Below are 18,009 nucleotides of genomic sequence, written 5' to 3' on the forward strand. Positions count from 1 at the left end.
CACCACCTCTGCCATTGATCTCTTCAGCATTCATTGGTTTGGAATGGTTGGGGAGAGGAATTGGTGGAGTTATTGTGTCATTTATTATAGTGCTTATTTGGATAGTTTTGGTGTATATTGTGGTAGAGGACAGACTTTGATAAAGCTCTCACCATGAAATATTTATTACTTGGGCTGTCTGTTGTTGACTTGCTGCGCTGTATGCCATGTGGGGGCGTTTAAGGTTGTCTTACTGTTATCTAGAGATTTGGGTCACTTGTTATGCTGATAACTTTTTTTCTTCCTTTTTGTTTTGTTTGAGGTGTGGAGGGGGACTTGCTTTGTTTTCTTTTCATTGAATGGTGGTGGTGGTTGTGATGGTATTGGTGGAAGGCATACAATTTTTCTACTCTATTAACTTTTGTGGGTTTGAGTGAGAGAGGGGGTGTGAGTTCATTTGATGGGGAACGTATGAACTTATGGTGCTGTAATTGGTAACCAATGCTTGTTTTATATATTGCAATTAATAAATTTGTTTCTGGATGTTGTAGGAAAGGCCAACCAACAATTGAATTTGTCTTTGCTGCTAGTGAAGATGCCATCTTTGTGCATGCTATATCATCGGCAAAGTTTGTCCTACTATCCCTTACTGACTCCTGATTTGTTTTATTTTGTGAATCTTATGTGTTGTGTGCGTTAGTAACATTATGGAACTGTCATTTTTTTATAGGCATGTACGAACTCTTTCAGGCGGTGATATGGAGAAAGTGTTGAAGCTTTCTTCGAGTAGCCTTGGCCAGAGACTTCCTGGTAGTTCCTCTTTTCTGTCGTAGCCTTTTCTTTTTTCTGGCTCTTTTGTTGTGCTTTAAGTTACTGTTTGAGTGAACTTTTTGCATTCTCAACATCGGTTACTCTCTTCAACATGCCAGCTAAGAAGGCCAGTTCTGTGATTGCTGAACTTTATTATGATTGCTCTGCCTGTTTCTTAGAAATGAAGATTCGCCATTCCCGCTTTCTTATTGTGGGCTTTACAATTTTTTCTTTGCCTTGACGTCATACTTTGCTACTGTTGCTGTATTGTATAAACTCTTTGCTATGCTTCCTTGTCGTATAAACTCTTTGCTACGCTTCCATATGATGTACTTTCTTTGCACTCCTTTTTTTGATCTAGTCTCCTACAATGCATCTGTGTTTCTCACTGGACTGAATTCGTTTGATATCACTGCTAAACTATGAGCACTCTGACTTGATCTTTTTTAACCTGATTGCAATGGGGGTAAGCACCTCATCTCCTTTGGTAGCTTGTAGTTTTATACTCAAGTCACCTTGTCACCTGTTATCCATATCTTTGTATAGGCATTTTGCTTTGTTTTCTGGTGCTCACAGAGCTGTTTGGGACCTATATTACATGGACTCTGGTACCCATGTGGGACATGCACACATGTCTAAGCGTTCAATTCATCTATTGTATGATAATCTTCCATTATGTTGGCCCAAAATGAAGTGCTGAGGCATCCATACCCTTGTCGGAGTGCCGAGGATTTGACATGGGTGCTTAAGGTCAAATGAAGAGTCGGAGTAACATAAGAGGGACTAGGACACCTCCACTCCATCTTCAACAGTCAATCCTATTTACTAAAGACTTCAACCTGGTGACGCACCCGCTTAGAAACTCTCCCCGTATCCTTGTAATGCCGATTTCACCTTTCTTTTTCTATAAAGTTACAATTTTTGTTTCTTGAGAATTGGAGGACTACCAATAATCTTAGAAGGCAGCTCAGGTGTGTCCAGTAAACAAATTGTTGGCTTCATCAGTAACATGTGGAGGTGTGTGGTTTTTTATATCATCATTTGAGAGTAAATCTACAGTTCATCAGTTGTGTGGCACTGAGAAGAAATTCATGATAATTGGTAAGTATCCTTCTAAGCAGCATTTCAGGAACCCTGGGTCAATAACCAGTTAAAAGGATGATAATCACAGATCAATTCTCTTAAACCTTATTTTGAGAGGATGATGAGAGGGAAAACTTTGTGTTTCTATGTTTACGCTGTTAGGTGTTCCAAGCCATCTCAATTTCTGGATGTATGTCTTTTTCTTTGTCCTGAATTGCCTTTTTTGTTTCATATGCCTCTTCTTGTCAGCATGCAATATGTGGCATTACTTCAATTTGATATCATTTGTCCTTGAAACTTGACGACCTCTCTTTTTGTGCTGATGTCATACTGTGATATGACAGTTATAGTCTCTCCTCATGGAATGCATGGCAAGGTTACTGGTTGCTGTTCAAGTGATCTTGTGAAGCAGGTTTTTATCGGGTAAACTACATGGGATGCTTCTAATTCTTCTTTTTTTTTTATGGTTTTGTCTTTTATGTATAATTAAGAAAACTTTTGTCCATGCTTGTACTACAACATTGTTTGAATGACAAATTAATATAACTTTCATTCCTTCCACTGCTCCTTTGGTTTATTTGACCAGGTCTGGCTCATCAAGAAATTCATCTGCTTTAGTAGGTCTATCACATCCTGTTTCTGACGCATCTGGTTGCAAGTTGAGAGGGCAGAGTTACTACTTAGAAGTTACCCTTGGCTGCAGTATTTCTGGAAGTGAAAAGGGGATTTTGCCTAATTTAAATATCAACAGGTCCAATTGCCCTACATCTGGCTCTCCCTCCAGTGCTAAAGGCAATCAGAAAGTATCTACAGGCGACGCTCCGTTTTGTGAGAAGACATTCATATATCCTTCGGAGGCGGTTCTTGTTCCAGTTCTACAAACCTCATGTGCAAGATCCTTTTTAAAGAGGTGCTTGAATTACTCTACTATTACTTGTTGGCCTGATGGGAATTCTCCTGTTGCCTGTTGTGCTGATTGATGACCATGAATAATTCCTGCTTTCAAGTGATCTGATTAAAAAAAAACTTAGATTTCTGAAGTAAAAGGTGAAGAAGAAAAAAGTTTGAGTTTGTTTTCTGTACTTTGATGCTTTTAACTTGATCGTTACCCTGTATAACGGGGAAAATATGTGAATGCTTAAGCAGGAGGGGTTCAAGTCCCTGTAGTATGTTAATGTAATTGTTCTTATAGAGACAAATCAGACTGGGTAAATGTCGATAATCTTGTAGTGATAATGAGGAATTTTGGCCAACATCTATATCTTATCGTTGTTTATGCTTCTTAGTAGGTTCATTCCTCTTCATCCTTTCTTTTGTCTTTGTGCCAAAATAGTGTTGATATGCTAGCTGATCCTCTATTTTCTGCAGATTTTGGCTACCAAACTGGACAGGGTTGTCGTTGGCTGGTTCATCTCTCTTTATGCAATAGTTAGTTCTTTTATCCTTACAGTGTTGACATCGTGTTTTATTTTTCTTCATCTCTATGATTAATCGTCGTTAGCAAACTTCAAGTACTTGATTGTTTGGCTTCAGAGGAATATTCTCTTTAACTATACTAGTATGAAGGGATTTCTTGTTCTCCTCATAACATTTTCTGATGCTGTGCTCTGCTCGGCTTTTGTGGGAAGGTCTAAATATTTCATGTTTTTAATTAATTGTTACTAGACATCAAACCCATGCAATGCACGGGCTAAAAATCAAAAAGGTGCGCCCACGACATTGTTGTTCCATAAAGCTAACTACTTATTATATATACGTGTATGACTTCTATATCATATGCAATTGATGTTATTTATAGGAATTCAGTATATCATTATCGTATCATAGTTATATAATCCTATTAATAATGTAATCTGTATTTTTCTTACAGCACTAATTTCTTTATATATATCTTGATTTTTGAATTTAATAATACTATAAGACATTTTTTAAGTAAGATGTAAGCATATGGTATATGGATCAAGGAGAAAAATATTGCAGAAGTGGTTGTTTTTGCACTTCGCAATAACGATCGTGATGTCATGAAAGTGGCTTGTAACAGATGGATGGAACCTATCTCAGCTAATGTGGCGTAAAATTCTTTTTAAATCATTCACATTAATGGATTTCAATAGTTTAAGAAGTATTCTTTCAACATAATATAATGAAATGTATCATACGATTGGGTTATCTATTTGGTGAATGAATAATTACTTGGAAGCCCACGTCATGACCCTCATCCTATTATATAAATAGACACAACTCATATGGTACCCAACTTGGAAGTCCATGTCATGATCTTCTCCTTTTTTTGGTGGGTGCGTATAGTTTTCAAGTTGCAACAAATGTTTTCCCTTCTTTGGAGAATGCATATTTTTTTCAGTTACGTAACGGATGATGCAGCGAGAATGATGTGATTTTTGTTGCTGCTTTATATCAAGTTCAAAATCCGTTTGACATTGCCCTTTACGTAATGGAATGGTGGAGTTCCAATTCTATGCATATTTCTTATTTCGAGCTCTTTTCAATCGTTTGAAGTAGTCCCTTTGATCCCTGAAGCCTTTCCCATTTCTTTTGGACTCTGATATTCAGGAGAGGGGTTCGGATGGGCCTATGTTTAAATATCAGAAAAGTAAGGTAGTGGATTTTTGTTCAAACTATCAAAGGAGGACAGAGAATGTGAGTTTATTGGGTTTGTGATTGTTTCCCTCGTCGAAACCAGTCCTAATACGATAATGAGAAATGTATCTGTGACAAACATAAATGCAAAAATGGGAAAGTTTTTGGGCTTTAGAGGGAGTATGATTTTCTGAATTTTGTAACAGAAGTTACACTTAGTTTTATTGTTCTAAATTTCCTTAGTTCGTTTGGAAAACCAAATTCTAATTCTCTCTTATTCTGACCGTCATACATCTATGTTGGTCATTTTAAAACCTATTTGTTTTTAGTTTAAATTTATATTATGGTATGGCATGCTTGTGTGACACTCTTTATGCTCTTTGAATGTTTCTCTTTTATATAGATTGTTAATTTAGAAAAATGTAGTTATCCTTAGTGCCATCTCTCAAATTATTTTACTTGCAGCTGTGGCTCTGAGACAGACATGGATGATTCATGGTCTGAATCTGATGGGATCAGCATGCAGCATGGTTTGAAAAGTAGCAGCAATAGCAATTGTAGTAGCATCAGCAGCATAAGCAGCAGCTCAAGTGATAGTGACTGTAGAGCCAAGGCAACATCTGGTGACCTTGAAGCCGATGCTGATTCCTTAACTGGCAGACAGTCGGGCTTATCAACTGTTGATCCTATGGAGATTAGTGGTCCTAAACAGGTCAGAGATTTTCTTATTCTAGGCAACGACTTATTAAGTTATTGTCTATGATATTTTATATTCAAGTTGTGTGCATATAGCAAACGGGGCGGATTCTCTGCATCACTGGGATCCTTATCACCTTTTAGAGTATTAATTAAGATATGCATCTACATTTTTTTTGTTTATTTTGTTTCCTTTGAGGTATATCTGGTGCTGCACATCTTCGTTCCCATCCCAGGTTTGGCTCTTGCAGGCCAAGTGATGGGAGGTGGAAAGTTAGGGATGCTATAATTCCTGGGCTTGCTTGCATGAGGCAGCTCATCAAGGGTCCCGTGTTTAGCTGAAGAAAGAAAGATGTTGTTCTACTTGTACTTTTTTGATGGGGTATGCCTATATCTTGGTGCACTTCAAAACCTACTTTTCCGTTAGTCCTGTTCTCAAAGGGGTTGCATTTGCTATGGGCTATCAGTGTGAAACAGTCAATTTTATCCTGTTCATTTATCTTTATGCAAAAGGAGAATAGATGTTAGTAAAAAGAGTGAGAAGCGGTGGACAAGCTTTCGATCTGAAATATCTATCATGAGAAAACAGTATTTTTCCGGATCCCCAGCTTTCAAACTAAACCCCATGCCCCCTATCTTAGAAAGTGTTCTGGGTTAAACGGTGGGTGTAGAAGTAACAAAATTGTTCCTTGCTTTGTCAAGATGTGCCTAAGCTTTAAATTTCCGTGGCGTTAGTGTGCATTCTGCCTTGTAAATCACTGGTTGTGCATCTCTTCCTCACTAGTTGTACTAGCCATTGTATTACTTCCCTTTTGCGCTTTCTCATCTCTTTGTATAGCTACTATTAGATTTAGAACTACTCATATTATTGGTCATTATTATTTTCACTAATATTCTTACGACCTCCAACCCCACTAATGATTCTGCTAGTACTACTATATTTCATTTTAGGATAAAAAAATATGTTTTAAAATATACGGCATTCTACAATAGCAATGCAATATTAGATGCAACTTTATAACATCAATGTAAAATAATAGGATCTTTTACAACTTCAGGTGAAGTTTTAATGTCAGTTTTTATTACTGATGTGAATTTAACTAAAAGTAAATTTTGATGCGTGTAAAAATGGTTAACATGCCTTATATTTAGAAATGGAGGGAAGAATAATATTAGGAATCCTGGTACTACTACTGTTTTTTCTTTATCAAGTATTATTCATTTTCATGGTATCTTACCATTTTTAGTAATATTAATGGGCACTTCTATAACTATAGTTAATCTTTTTCTGAAGGTGTAATGTACAATCTGTATTGATGTAACATGCTACTTTTACTTTGTCAGAAGTAGGTGATATGTGTGTCACTCCTCCTATGTTCACTATGTCTGACTCTTATAGAGTCATTTTCATACGGGCCTCTACTAGCTTTCTAAAGTATTGCTGTGCGCCTGTGCCTATGACAGATCCATATATCTACTGGATGACAATTTCATATAAAGAATAATGTAAATTAAGAGCATGGGTGGTAGAAGCCTAGGACTTAAACGGCCTTGTGTCATGGGTGAAACATCCTTGAATATCATCTCTGCCGCTGTTATATTAAATCAAGAGCTTAGCAGGTTATGATGTCATTCTTCTTCAATAAATTTAAAGAATCTTAGGAAGTTTTCCTTACAAAATTGACTAAAATTCCCGGATATGTTTCACCCAAATAATTGTTTTTAGTTTTGTCATTATAAAAGAGATTATGAGACTACAAGCTTGTTTGGATATAAAAATTTGGAGAAAAAGGAAGGCAAGCAGGGGATGTATTTTCCATTGTTTGGATAACCAATCATGGGGGTGAGGGAGTTGAGAGGGAGAATTGGTTTCCGTCTTTCTTTATTTTTCCAATATATCTCTTAGAAACAATGCAGCAGGGAGCAGGGAAATATGTGCATATCAATATTGGACATGTTCATATTAATTGCTCCATTCATACAACTAGGGGTAATCTATATCGATATTGGGTAAATTTATATTCTGGAAAGAAAGAAAAGTGGATGAATGGGAGATATTGGTCACATGCTCAAAAGAGAATGAAAAGTAATTAAGGCAACTCAAAATGGGAAGCTAGATGGAGGCTGTGCTATGTTTGATTGTTGCTTGTTGTGATGCTCTTGTGAGTCTTGGTGGCTGTAGAGCTAGTTTTTATTAACAAAGACTTGTGGTGCATATATTTACCTGGAAATCCTGAACTTATCTAAATACAGCATATGGATCTATTTATCTGAAAAACTAACATGAATTTTTCTAACTTTTGGATCGAACTTGTTGGGTCATGTGTGCAAGTTACCCTTTTCGATTCTTTCATTAATCAATGAAGATCAACTGTCAACACAGGGTGCAAAACGTCCCCGTTCAGGAGCAGAGGATTCATATATTCAAGCAGGTAACAGCAATTCAGGCTTTACAGGAGTCACAAATGATCAAAGTGGGTCTCAATGGGACTGGGATGATGATGAAAGAGGTGTGGGCATGGATATACAAGCACTTCTTTCTGAGTTTGGCGACTTCGGTGACTTCTTTGAAAATGAAGCTTTACCATTTGGAGAGGTACTCAGTTTATTCTCCTTAGTACATTATTTGATAATATATCTGGACATATTTTCAGGTCTGTGGCATCTATACATAACGACTCTCTCCTTGTGAGCATTACTCCGGTTTGGAGAAATAAGATGTTAATTTCTCTCTTGCCGTCATTTAATTGATTTATACTGAAGCTGTTTAAAATGACAAGATTTCTGTTAGTACTTGTGAATTGTGATTGCAAAGTCATGAAGATCTTTGTTGTATACAAGGGCTCGAATTAGATGTCAATCTTTCGAAGAAAGAAGGCACTAGAAAAACCGGATTAGAAACTATGGCAGTTTTGGTCGGAGGGACTGTTTGCATCTCTATATTATTGGAATCTTATCTAAAATCATCGGCCATTCTATATTTATATATTTATTACTGAAGTTGCTTTTTTCCCCCCTTTGATCTCCATTCACGAGTGTCTTTATCGTAGATTATTATGATATGCTTTATGGCTAGGAACTTAACTTTCTAAGGCTATTATATTAGGTGAGTGGATGGTTGCTGCTGCATTTCCAACTTCGTGCCAATTTAACTGTTGGTAGAGACTCAGATCCATAATATGAGATTGTTACATTACAACAATGTTTCTGCATGTTGAATCCTACCTCTTACTTATGTTCCGTTGTCGTCAATTATATCTTGGGATGAATATGCTTTTGCTAAGTTATTGGTTTGTGATCAAATGCTTAGATGAATTGACATTAATCTCAGCATACCTCATATTGCTGTCACACCTGTCAATTGATCTTATTACAAACAGAACAAAAGGTTGTACTTGTCACTGATTTTGGTTTGATTTGTAGGCTACGACCTACGCTGTTTATTTTAGCTCTTCGTCATTTTATATTTTTAGTAAATGTATTTAAAGTTTGAAATGAAACTCATCTTCAGCTACTTTTTGTTGGGGAAGCCCCCAGGAACCGCAGAGTCTCAGGCACATATGTTTCCGGGGCAAGACTGTGGTGATGGAGGTGGCAGTCCTTCAGGTGCTTTAGTGGATGTTCCGGATCAGATGGTTTTACCAGCTGGTTTCCAGATGTTTGAAAGCTTTCAACCTCCTGCAACTGGCATGGAAGAGTGTGTTGGTGCTATTCAAGAAGGGACAAAAAGTACTTCATCTGGTCCTGTGAGCTGTGCACCAGCAGCTTCAACTGGTGAAGTTGATCATGTAATGAAAGCGGAGGCATTGTTGACTTTTGCTCCTGTATATGGAGCAGTTGAGGGCCCTCCAAGTGAGCTCTCCTCGACTGTGTTTAAAAGTCCGTATCAGCCAAAACCTCAGACAGCTGAGAGTTTAAATTCAAGTGGAAATAATTATGTTTATGGGGCGACGCCACCTTCATCTCCTGGAAATGGATCTGAAGAATATCCTGGCATAACTGCTGATTCCAAAAGACATCCTGGAAAGCATGATATTGGTGCTGTTCTTCAAAAGTTTTACACTCAGATTGAGAGAGGTCAAAATCCAGGGGATACAAAGTCTGCCACGTGTAACAATACCATTGTATCATCTGAGGGGGCATCTTTATCTTTGTTTTCTGGTTTCAACTCGGCAATTGCTGTTAAATCAGTTCAGAATATGATAGGGGAAGTTGCTAATAGTTCCAAGCATCTCCTTCTATCTCAGCAAACAGTCCCTGCTGTCGAACTTGAGTGCCTTATTTTCCAAGCTTACATGTGCAGGATAAGACATACGTTATTGTCTTTTGGTAACCCTGCTTTTACTGCCTGGAACAGACCTACAGGCAACACGGGGTTGGCACTATTGCCTGGTGATCCAAGCAGCACGCTTGAGAATTTGTCCAGTAAATCTGAGTTGAGGAAGAAGGAATCCATACCAGTTAGAATTGCTGGTGATTTTGATGGAGGTATGCTTGATAGCCCTTTTCATGCACCCATTGGGGTTTGGCGCTCTGTTGGAGCCCCTAAACCTGCTACTACACCCACTACTGAGGTTTTTCCTTCTTTATCTCATCACAAATTTAATGAGGAAGCCATGGTATCTTATCGAAAAAGACAGCCACTTCAAGATTTTCTTGATGCCATGCCATTACTTGTCCAACAAGCTGCATCTTTTGTTGATGTTGCATTTGATGGTGAATTTGTTGATGGTCCGTATAGTTGGCTTGCTTTGCAAGAGCAGTGGAGGCGGGGATTTTGTTGCGGGCCAAATATGGTTCATGCTGGTTGTGGTGGCGTTTTGGCTTCTTGCCATTCTTTTGATATTGCTGGTGTGGATCTGCTAGATCCTGTTTCAGCTGATGTAAGCTTTGGTCATATCTCCAAGACATACCTTTCTGCTGTTTCACTGTAACTAGCATAGTTGATATACATGTAAAATATGATTAAATAAAATGGACAACCAATAATGGGTTTCTTGAATTCATGCATCAATTGCGGAGTGCTTTTGACAAGTTGGACATTAAGTTTAAAGTGGACCAAAGAGGATAGGATAGTATAATGGAATTTGATGCTTTTAGTACTTTTTTTTGGGTCCTTTTTCTTTATGTATTTAGGGAGCAGTAATTTTTTTCTGTATATGTTTACTTGCTCATGTATACATCACATGCTTTGCAGGTTCAGGCATCATCGGTGATAAGTTTGCTGCAGTCTGATGTCAAAACAGCACTGAAATCTGCATTTGGTACCTCTGATGGTCCTTTATCTGTTACAGATTGGTGTAAAGGTCGATCTCAGTCATCAGATGCAGGAGCGACGTGTGATACATTATCTGCTGAGTCCACTTTAAGTGAATATAGGGATTCTTCTAATACTGCATCAATATCTATGGTGGACCCCGTGAGCCCATCACATCCTCTTGGTATGCTGTCTGGTATGAGAGGTACAAGTTCAATAATTGCTGCATTTTCTGAACCTGTAGTTGTTAATTGCGTTTAGCGATTATAGATTCTAATATCCCAATGTTAAATTTTTACAAGTCTTGCTCCGCTGCAAAGCTGATTTGAGCTTAACTTGACCTTTTCATATTTATTTTTGACAAGAATGCTCAAAATATCAGGGAATAAAACTTATGAGTGATACCATGAAATTGTGGAAGAGGGTAAAAGAATATTGATTGAGGAAGTATGCGAGCATTTTGGAGAACCAATATGGTTTTATGCGAGGACGGTCCACTATAGAGGTCATTGATTATATGAGATAGGTGGTGGAAATTTTAGGCTTGGGGTCATCTGATATTTATTCATCTAGAGAAGGGTTATGATAAGATCCCGAGAGACGTGCATCGGTGGGCAATATTCAAGAAGGGCGTACCTTGCAAATATATCTCCTTTCTTAAGGACATGTATGGGGAAGGGAAACAACTAACAACATATATCCTTATTATGATAAGAATGCATTAGGGATGTGCACTGAGTCCTTTCTTTTTGTGGCTATGATTGATGAATAACACAGCCTAATCAGGATGAGATATTGTTGTGTGTTGTGTGCAGATAATAATGTATTGGTATATGAAACTTGGGATGGAGTTAATGCTGAAATGGAACGATGGAGGGAAACAATAGAACCTCAGAGGGTTAGGTTAAGCTGGAGAAAACAGAGTACACGCAGAGTAATTTTTCGTAATGAGAAGGAGATAGTTGAGGATCTGGTAACATTTGATAGAAAGGAGTTGCCATTAGTGAGTGTTTGAAGTACCTTTGGGTTGATCTTGCGAAGGAATGGGGATACTGACCAAGACGTGACTCATAGGATTCAATCAGTGTGGCTTAAATGGAGAGGGGCAACTAGGATAGACTATTGAGGATAGTGAAACATTAGGATGCGAGATATTTAAGCAGAAGTCTTCGGGAGGCCGAAGATGACTTGGCTGGAGGGATTAGAAATTAAATGAAGGAATGAGGTTTGCAGGAGCATGTAACATTTGATATAAGGGAATGGAGGTAGATGATCCATGTAAACGAGCACGAGATATAAAATATTGACTTATTCTGTTTACCCCGTTGTATGTATGACTAAGTTCTCCATTGTCATGCATAAGTGCATGGAGGTACCCCCCAATCCCATTAGTGTTTGCAGTAATATATGAAGCACGAAAAGATTCGATCTCTAGCCTTTCACTACTATAAACAGGAAAAGTTTCGAAATGCACAAGTACGGGCAGGGAATTAAAACTCTCCCGTTCCGTTACAGAACGGCCGTTCTGTAACGGATTTTGGATTTGCCGTTCCGCGAAATCCCGTTACGGAACGCCATAATAAAATTCACATACTTCTCGCCGCGTTGTCCGTTCCGTAACGCGAATGCTGCGTTAGAACGCTTTTATCTCCTTTACATCCGTTCTTTTCAAACATTGGCCAAATTCTTTTTAGGATTTAATTATGTAGTTGAGGAAACATGATATTCTATTAGATTTGATTATATTATGTTGTAATAATGCTTTATAAACTAAAAAAATGCAAATAAGGTTAAAACATATTAATGTGAATTTTTTTAAAAAATTCACGCCGCGTCGGCCGCGAAACGTTCTATTTCCCCGTTACAAGCCGTTCCCGCGACAACGCGACCGTTCCCGCGACAACGCGACCGTTCCCGCAAATGCGACCGCGACCGTGTTTTTTTTCTCTGAGTACGGGTATGACATGTCTAGCTAGGCGGCTAATTGATAATTTGATATGGTTTGGGCATCAAAGTGTGTTGTGTGAAACATATTTAATGCGGCAAGTTCACCAGATACTATAGCACTGTACTGAGGTTAGTTCAAGATGTCTAGATTTATGTTTTGAAGCATCGATTGGATAAAATAGTTGACAGTCTTGGTGCATTTTGTTGTAATAATGGATGACCGGAGAGGAATTGGTCAATTGAGATGCGTAAGCCGAGGAGAAATTGAGGGGGGATGGAAGTGAGGGGGGGGGGGGAAGGGGAAACTTTTTAGAACTCTGAATCTTTTAGTGGTACTTGTCATAGGGATAGTTGTAAATGTAGCAAAGAGTTAATATCTATTCTATAGTTTCATTTATAAATAATTTAAAGCTAGTATGATAAATCCTTACAATTCAAAACAAATGCAACTTTCAGTTTCTGCATTCTTAAGATAAGTGCAACATTTCCCTTTCCATGAACTTTACTTTATATGCTTTTGTTCACAAAAATTTATGGTGTGCTCACAGTTTGCACTATATTCTCTTTTTCTTTATTAGCAGGTGAAGTTAAATCTACAAAGTTATTTTGGGACAGAGGGTCTGTTATTTGATATTTTGATTAGCAATTGTTTCCTTCATTTTCTGATTACCTTTTTTCGCGTTTTTGTTACCTTTAGTAACCTGACATATGATTTCCATCTTATAAAAGCATTATGGAACTTGATCTTAGGATGAAAATTTTATAAGTAGTGTTAATTTATGCAATACGTTTAGTTCTACTTTAAGACTGCACTACTATGTTAGGTATGCTCCATAGCTGTCATCTTTTATAAGCTTCATGGTGATTTGGCTGGTAGACTAGTCATTTTTTTTTGGTGACTTTCCTTTTTGGAGTTACCGATTGAGAGTGGGGTATTAACTCCTGGCCTCCTTGCCTGCAGGTAGCTATGTGAATTTTAGAAACTACTTCTAGGGTTGCCATCGACCTCACTAACTTACACATGAACTCACGATGCACTTTGTTTTCGCTTATGAGCACCTTAGGAAACTATTGTGATGGTTCACTTTCTAAGACTGTTCCTAGTTAATCAGACTCAACGATCTAGTGTCTTAAGTCACATGGGATCATGAAGGAAGTGCACCATGTTGAAAATCACAGGATCCTGTAATGGTAATGGATATGGTTTTAGCTTCACTGAGATTTGTGTATCTCGATTTTCAATGAGTTTCTTTATTAATATGCAGCAGTATGTATTGGACACTGTCTAAAATAGATAACCCTTGAATGAAGATAACTGGTGAACTGAGTGGTGTTCTATGTAAGAGCTGAAATAAATATCAAAGAGGGAAGTATACTTTGATATATCTCATTTTTCTAAATAAAGTTTTCTGTTTGTGATTAGTTTTTTTTAGATTTCTAACACAATCAGGTCATGCTTTTATGCTTGTTGTATACACCTTTGTTTGTCCATGCATGTAGACCTAGATCTTAAAAGGTAATATACTCTTGCTGAATGCTGGTTTTGCTTCATTTTATGAGGATAATTCTTAACAATCTTTGTTATCCATCAGATGGAAGCAAAGGGGATGACACTTGTCAAAGAAGATCAAGCCAAGAGCACTGTATCTCGGATTCAGAGCTGCAACCAGGGTCACGGAGGCGGCCAACCCTGTTTGTAGTTCCATATCCTTCTATCCTTGTCGGGTATGTGACCAATTAATATTACCCTTGCTCTCATGCTTTTATTCCTCCACTCCCTTGTCTCACTTTTTAATGATAATCTTAAGATTTCACTATTTTAATGAAAAAAGAGTTTTTGATATTCCACAAAAAAAATGTGCTTTGAGTTTTGTGGTTTATTTTGATGTAATACTTCATTTTTATGTGAGTAGATCATGTAAACAATGTGTTTTATACATGTCTTGAGTTGATTGCATGGCATGGATGTCAGATGTAATCTGTAAGGATAACATGCAGTTTTGTGTTGTAGGTACCAAGATGATTGGCTGAAGACATCAGCAAGCTCTTTACAGTTATGGGAGAAGGCTCCTCTTGAGCCGTATGCTTTTCAAAAACATGTAAGTTGCAAGAGGCTCATATGTTGGCATACATCTTCTTTGCACATCATTCTTAATACCTGTCTTGTGTATTCTTGATGTCGCTTTACATCTTTATTTTGTGACAGGTGTCTTATTATGTTGTCTGTCCAAATATTGATCCCCTTACTATGGTGGCTGCTGATTTTTTCCAAGAATTAGGAAGCGGTGAGTGAAAGTGATACATGTGTTATCTTCGCGTATTACTTGCTATGCATGTAGATCTTTCATTTGAGAGATATGTTGTCTTGTCCCTGATTTTTGGATGGACATTCTTGATACAGATTGTACAAGGTTTATTAGTTGAAAATAAAAATAATTTACATTTTTTGTTTTGTAAAAATCATGTAAATTGTTGGAGAATAAAGTGAGATCATCGATGTCTTTCTAGTTAACCTTAACAATAAAAATGGAAAAGACAGAAGTATTGACTTTAATGTATTCTTACTAAGTCATCATTATCAATAGCTTCAATATCATAAGTGCATATAGAAATCAAGAGCTTATAACATATTTGATGATTATTGTATGTCACATTATGTATATGGGCTTTTGTATTGGCTGAAATTACACCAATGGCACAAGTCATAACCATTTGTAGGAGTCTTTTCATACTCGGTTTATAACTGAACCAAAATACTAAGATCAAGATGCCATTATATGTACTTGAGCTGGTGAGTATTACGATGTATAATGCTATTAGTTTCTAACAATTACGTGATGAAGACAAATAATCTCTGTCTTCGTTTTTTCTTTTATAGAAAACCAATAATATTAAGTTTTTTTTTTATCAGTTGTGGGATAATCAAAAGCATCAATATCTGAAAATTTCTTTCTAATATTATTTTTAGTGTGACTTTACCTGCTAGTAGAGGTCATTAGGAGTTTTAATGACCCTTTTCGAGTTGTTTCTAAAAACTCAGTGGCATAATTAGGGAAAAAACACAAGTGCAGCATAAGTGTGAAATAAAATGAATACTCAGTTGTATAAATATGTTTTAGCTCGGCTTAAGGTTTCTCTGATATTGATGAGTTTGGTGGATCATTTTTTTTTATCACTTTGTGGTTCTGTAGAAGGTTTGGACATGTTACGTTATGATGTTTTCACATTTGGGATAAATGTGATTCCAATACGTGGAGGCTCTTAGTATCAGCTCTTAACTCGAAAAATAGAAGGTTTTAAAGAGAAATTTCCCCTCTTTCCCCCATCTCCCTGCCCCAAAGAAAAAGGGAAATTCCCAAATTTTTGTTATAAAAAATAAAAATTCGAAGCTACAATACATAGTTTGTGGAGTTTAGTAACACTTGCCCTTAATTTTACTAACATCACCATAAATGCTTGTAGAAAGATCCTCTGTTGTTCTGGTGCGGATATAAGTAGCCTTACCCTACAATTACAATAATGCTTGCCCCTAACTAGTTGCTCAATTTCGGTAAGTTGTAACTTGTGATGAATTCAACTCCCAAACCTTGGCTGACGTATGCTCGCAAGAAAGGGAGGTGTAGATGTGTCGAGGAGGGGTAATAGAGCCACTACCATGGAATATTACGTCTGGACAAATAGAGCGATGTGAGTGCACTAAGAAGAATGACCATTACCGTTAAAATTATGAGATCAATAGGCTATAAAATAGGGTGTAAGGGGAATAAAAGGGTGTATGGAACTTTGAGTAACTTGTAGTGATTGGGAGAGTTTGAGCCTCTCGAAGGCTCTTTGTGTTCACGTTCTATTGATAAAAAATACTATCTTTCTTCCTTTATTCTCGTGTTCTCTATTTTCTTACTCACCCAAGTGAGTGAAATCATCACACTTGGTATCATAGCAACGGTCCATGGCACATCTAAATGCTACTTTGAGAGTCGATTCTCTAGAAGAGAGAATGACATATCTCGAAGGGTCAGTGACCACCATGTATCGAAGGCGATTGAGACTGCCATTAACACCATCAGAGAGTCCTCGGTGGCTCAGATCTTGGAGTGTCAGAATGAGGCGGTAAGAAAGACTGAAGAGGAGCTTGAGATCTTGACCACCCGACTGGAAGGCCAGGACTCACCGGTCTAGGCAGGCCAAGAGGTGTCCATTCAACGGTTCCATGCTGAATAAACGAGTTTTAAGGCCGAAATCCGCGCGTCCTGCCGAAGGGCTCTAGGGATGATAAATATGGGAGAACGGGAAAATGAAGAATATGGGGGCTTCCAACTGGGAGGATTGTATCAAGGGTAGGGGGCACTGGCGTTATCGGAATTCAGAGATGACCCTCTTTGACGGGAGTGATCCAGATGGATGGATATCTAGGGCGGAGTGGTACTTCTCGTTCTAAGAGTGGAAACAAAGCTCTATAGGCGGCGGCGGTGTCCATGGTGGGAGACGTCCTTGTTGGTATCAATGGGAAAATAAGAGGAGACAAATACGCTGGTGGGGAGACTTACCTACTACGTCAATTCCGACTGACCCATTGTGGAACTATGTGGAAACAACAACTAGGTAAACCACCTTTATGATGGAATATCGACGAAAATCTATTAATTGAGAAGGCCGCAGCGTTGAGTTGAGTAGGGTGCATCCCATGGGCTAGTTCATCAATTAATGGGCTAGAGGAGGGTATAAAATTGGAGGCCCGACTACTTAATCCCGACCCGAAGCAAGCCATGGAATTAGTGGGTAAGATTGAGGAAAGAAATAGAATTGTGGGCCTCAAGAAAATGGGTCACATAAGGTTGGATCTTATATTATTTACAACAAGGGTGGTAATGCAAGAAGTATGGGGCTAGTAGGGCTTCCTTCAATCCAACTTCCAGCAAGACATGGGTCCCAAGCCCAACTGAAAAGAAAATCATAACACAATGGGAGCCTTGCAAAACTCCAACAAGGGTGGTACCCCAAGAAGTATGGGGGCTAGTGGGGCTTCATTGAATCCAACTTCCAGCAAGACATAGGTCCCAAGCCCACTGAAAAGAAAATCAGAACACAATGGGAACCTTGCAAAACTCGAGGAGAGTTCAAAAGATTGTCTGAGAAGGAATACCATGAAAAAAAGGGCCAAGGGGCTGTGTTATAGATGCGACAACAAATAGAGATCGTCAGCCACGTTGCCGGATAAAGGAACTGATGGACAACGAAGAAACATCGGAGGAGGGTGAGCAAGATCACCGCCACACGAACCATCAATCTAAACACCTACTGAGGTATCTCTTAACTTTGTCATTGTTTTAATAAGCCCGAAAACTACGTGGAGATTAAGGAAATGGAAGTGGTGGTCATGGTTGATCCGGGTGCTACTCACAACTTTATCTCACCGTTGACCATTGAAGGGGTTAATTGTCTCAGATTTCGGCGGGTTTGGGGTGTCATTGGGGAAGGGAGAGGCGGTTCATGGCACGACGATATGCCAAGGAGTGGTTCTGAAACTCGAAGAACTTGGACTTAATTTTGGAGTGGAGTGGCTCTAGAAATTAGGGTTGGTGGTTACTAATTGGAAGACCCAAGTTATGCGATTTGAAGTTGAGGGTGGAATGGTGACA

General features: G+C 38.2%; 1 protein-coding gene across 5 annotated transcripts in view; it reads left to right on the plus strand.

Moving 5' to 3' along the window:
• LOC104889838 (mediator of RNA polymerase II transcription subunit 13) overlaps window positions 1-18,009 on the plus strand; it is a 34,526-nt gene that overhangs the window by 7,145 nt on the left and 9,372 nt on the right. For 3 of the 5 annotated variants that reach the window (XM_010675164.4, XM_057394589.1, XM_057394590.1), the window contains 12 exons: window positions 531-608; window positions 710-789; window positions 2,217-2,295; window positions 2,459-2,782; window positions 3,241-3,300; window positions 4,936-5,182; window positions 7,550-7,762; window positions 8,697-10,049; window positions 10,364-10,628; window positions 13,963-14,095; window positions 14,382-14,469; window positions 14,577-14,655. In XM_010675164.4, the coding sequence (XP_010673466.1) occupies window positions 531-608; window positions 710-789; window positions 2,217-2,295; window positions 2,459-2,782; window positions 3,241-3,300; window positions 4,936-5,182; window positions 7,550-7,762; window positions 8,697-10,049; window positions 10,364-10,628; window positions 13,963-14,095; window positions 14,382-14,469; window positions 14,577-14,655 (2,999 nt within the window). Of the gene's footprint in view, window positions 1-530; window positions 609-709; window positions 790-1,628; window positions 1,891-2,216; window positions 2,296-2,458; window positions 2,783-3,240; window positions 3,301-4,935; window positions 5,183-7,549; window positions 7,763-8,696; window positions 10,050-10,363; window positions 10,629-13,962; window positions 14,096-14,381; window positions 14,470-14,576; window positions 14,656-18,009 lie in introns of those variants that run through there. The other 2 variants (XM_057394588.1, XM_057394591.1) reach the window with 2 other exon arrangements.

This window comes from Beta vulgaris, chromosome 4 (genome assembly GCF_026745355.1).
Source record: "Beta vulgaris subsp. vulgaris cultivar EL10 chromosome 4, EL10.2, whole genome shotgun sequence".
Taxonomy (NCBI): domain Eukaryota; kingdom Viridiplantae; phylum Streptophyta; class Magnoliopsida; order Caryophyllales; family Amaranthaceae; genus Beta; species Beta vulgaris.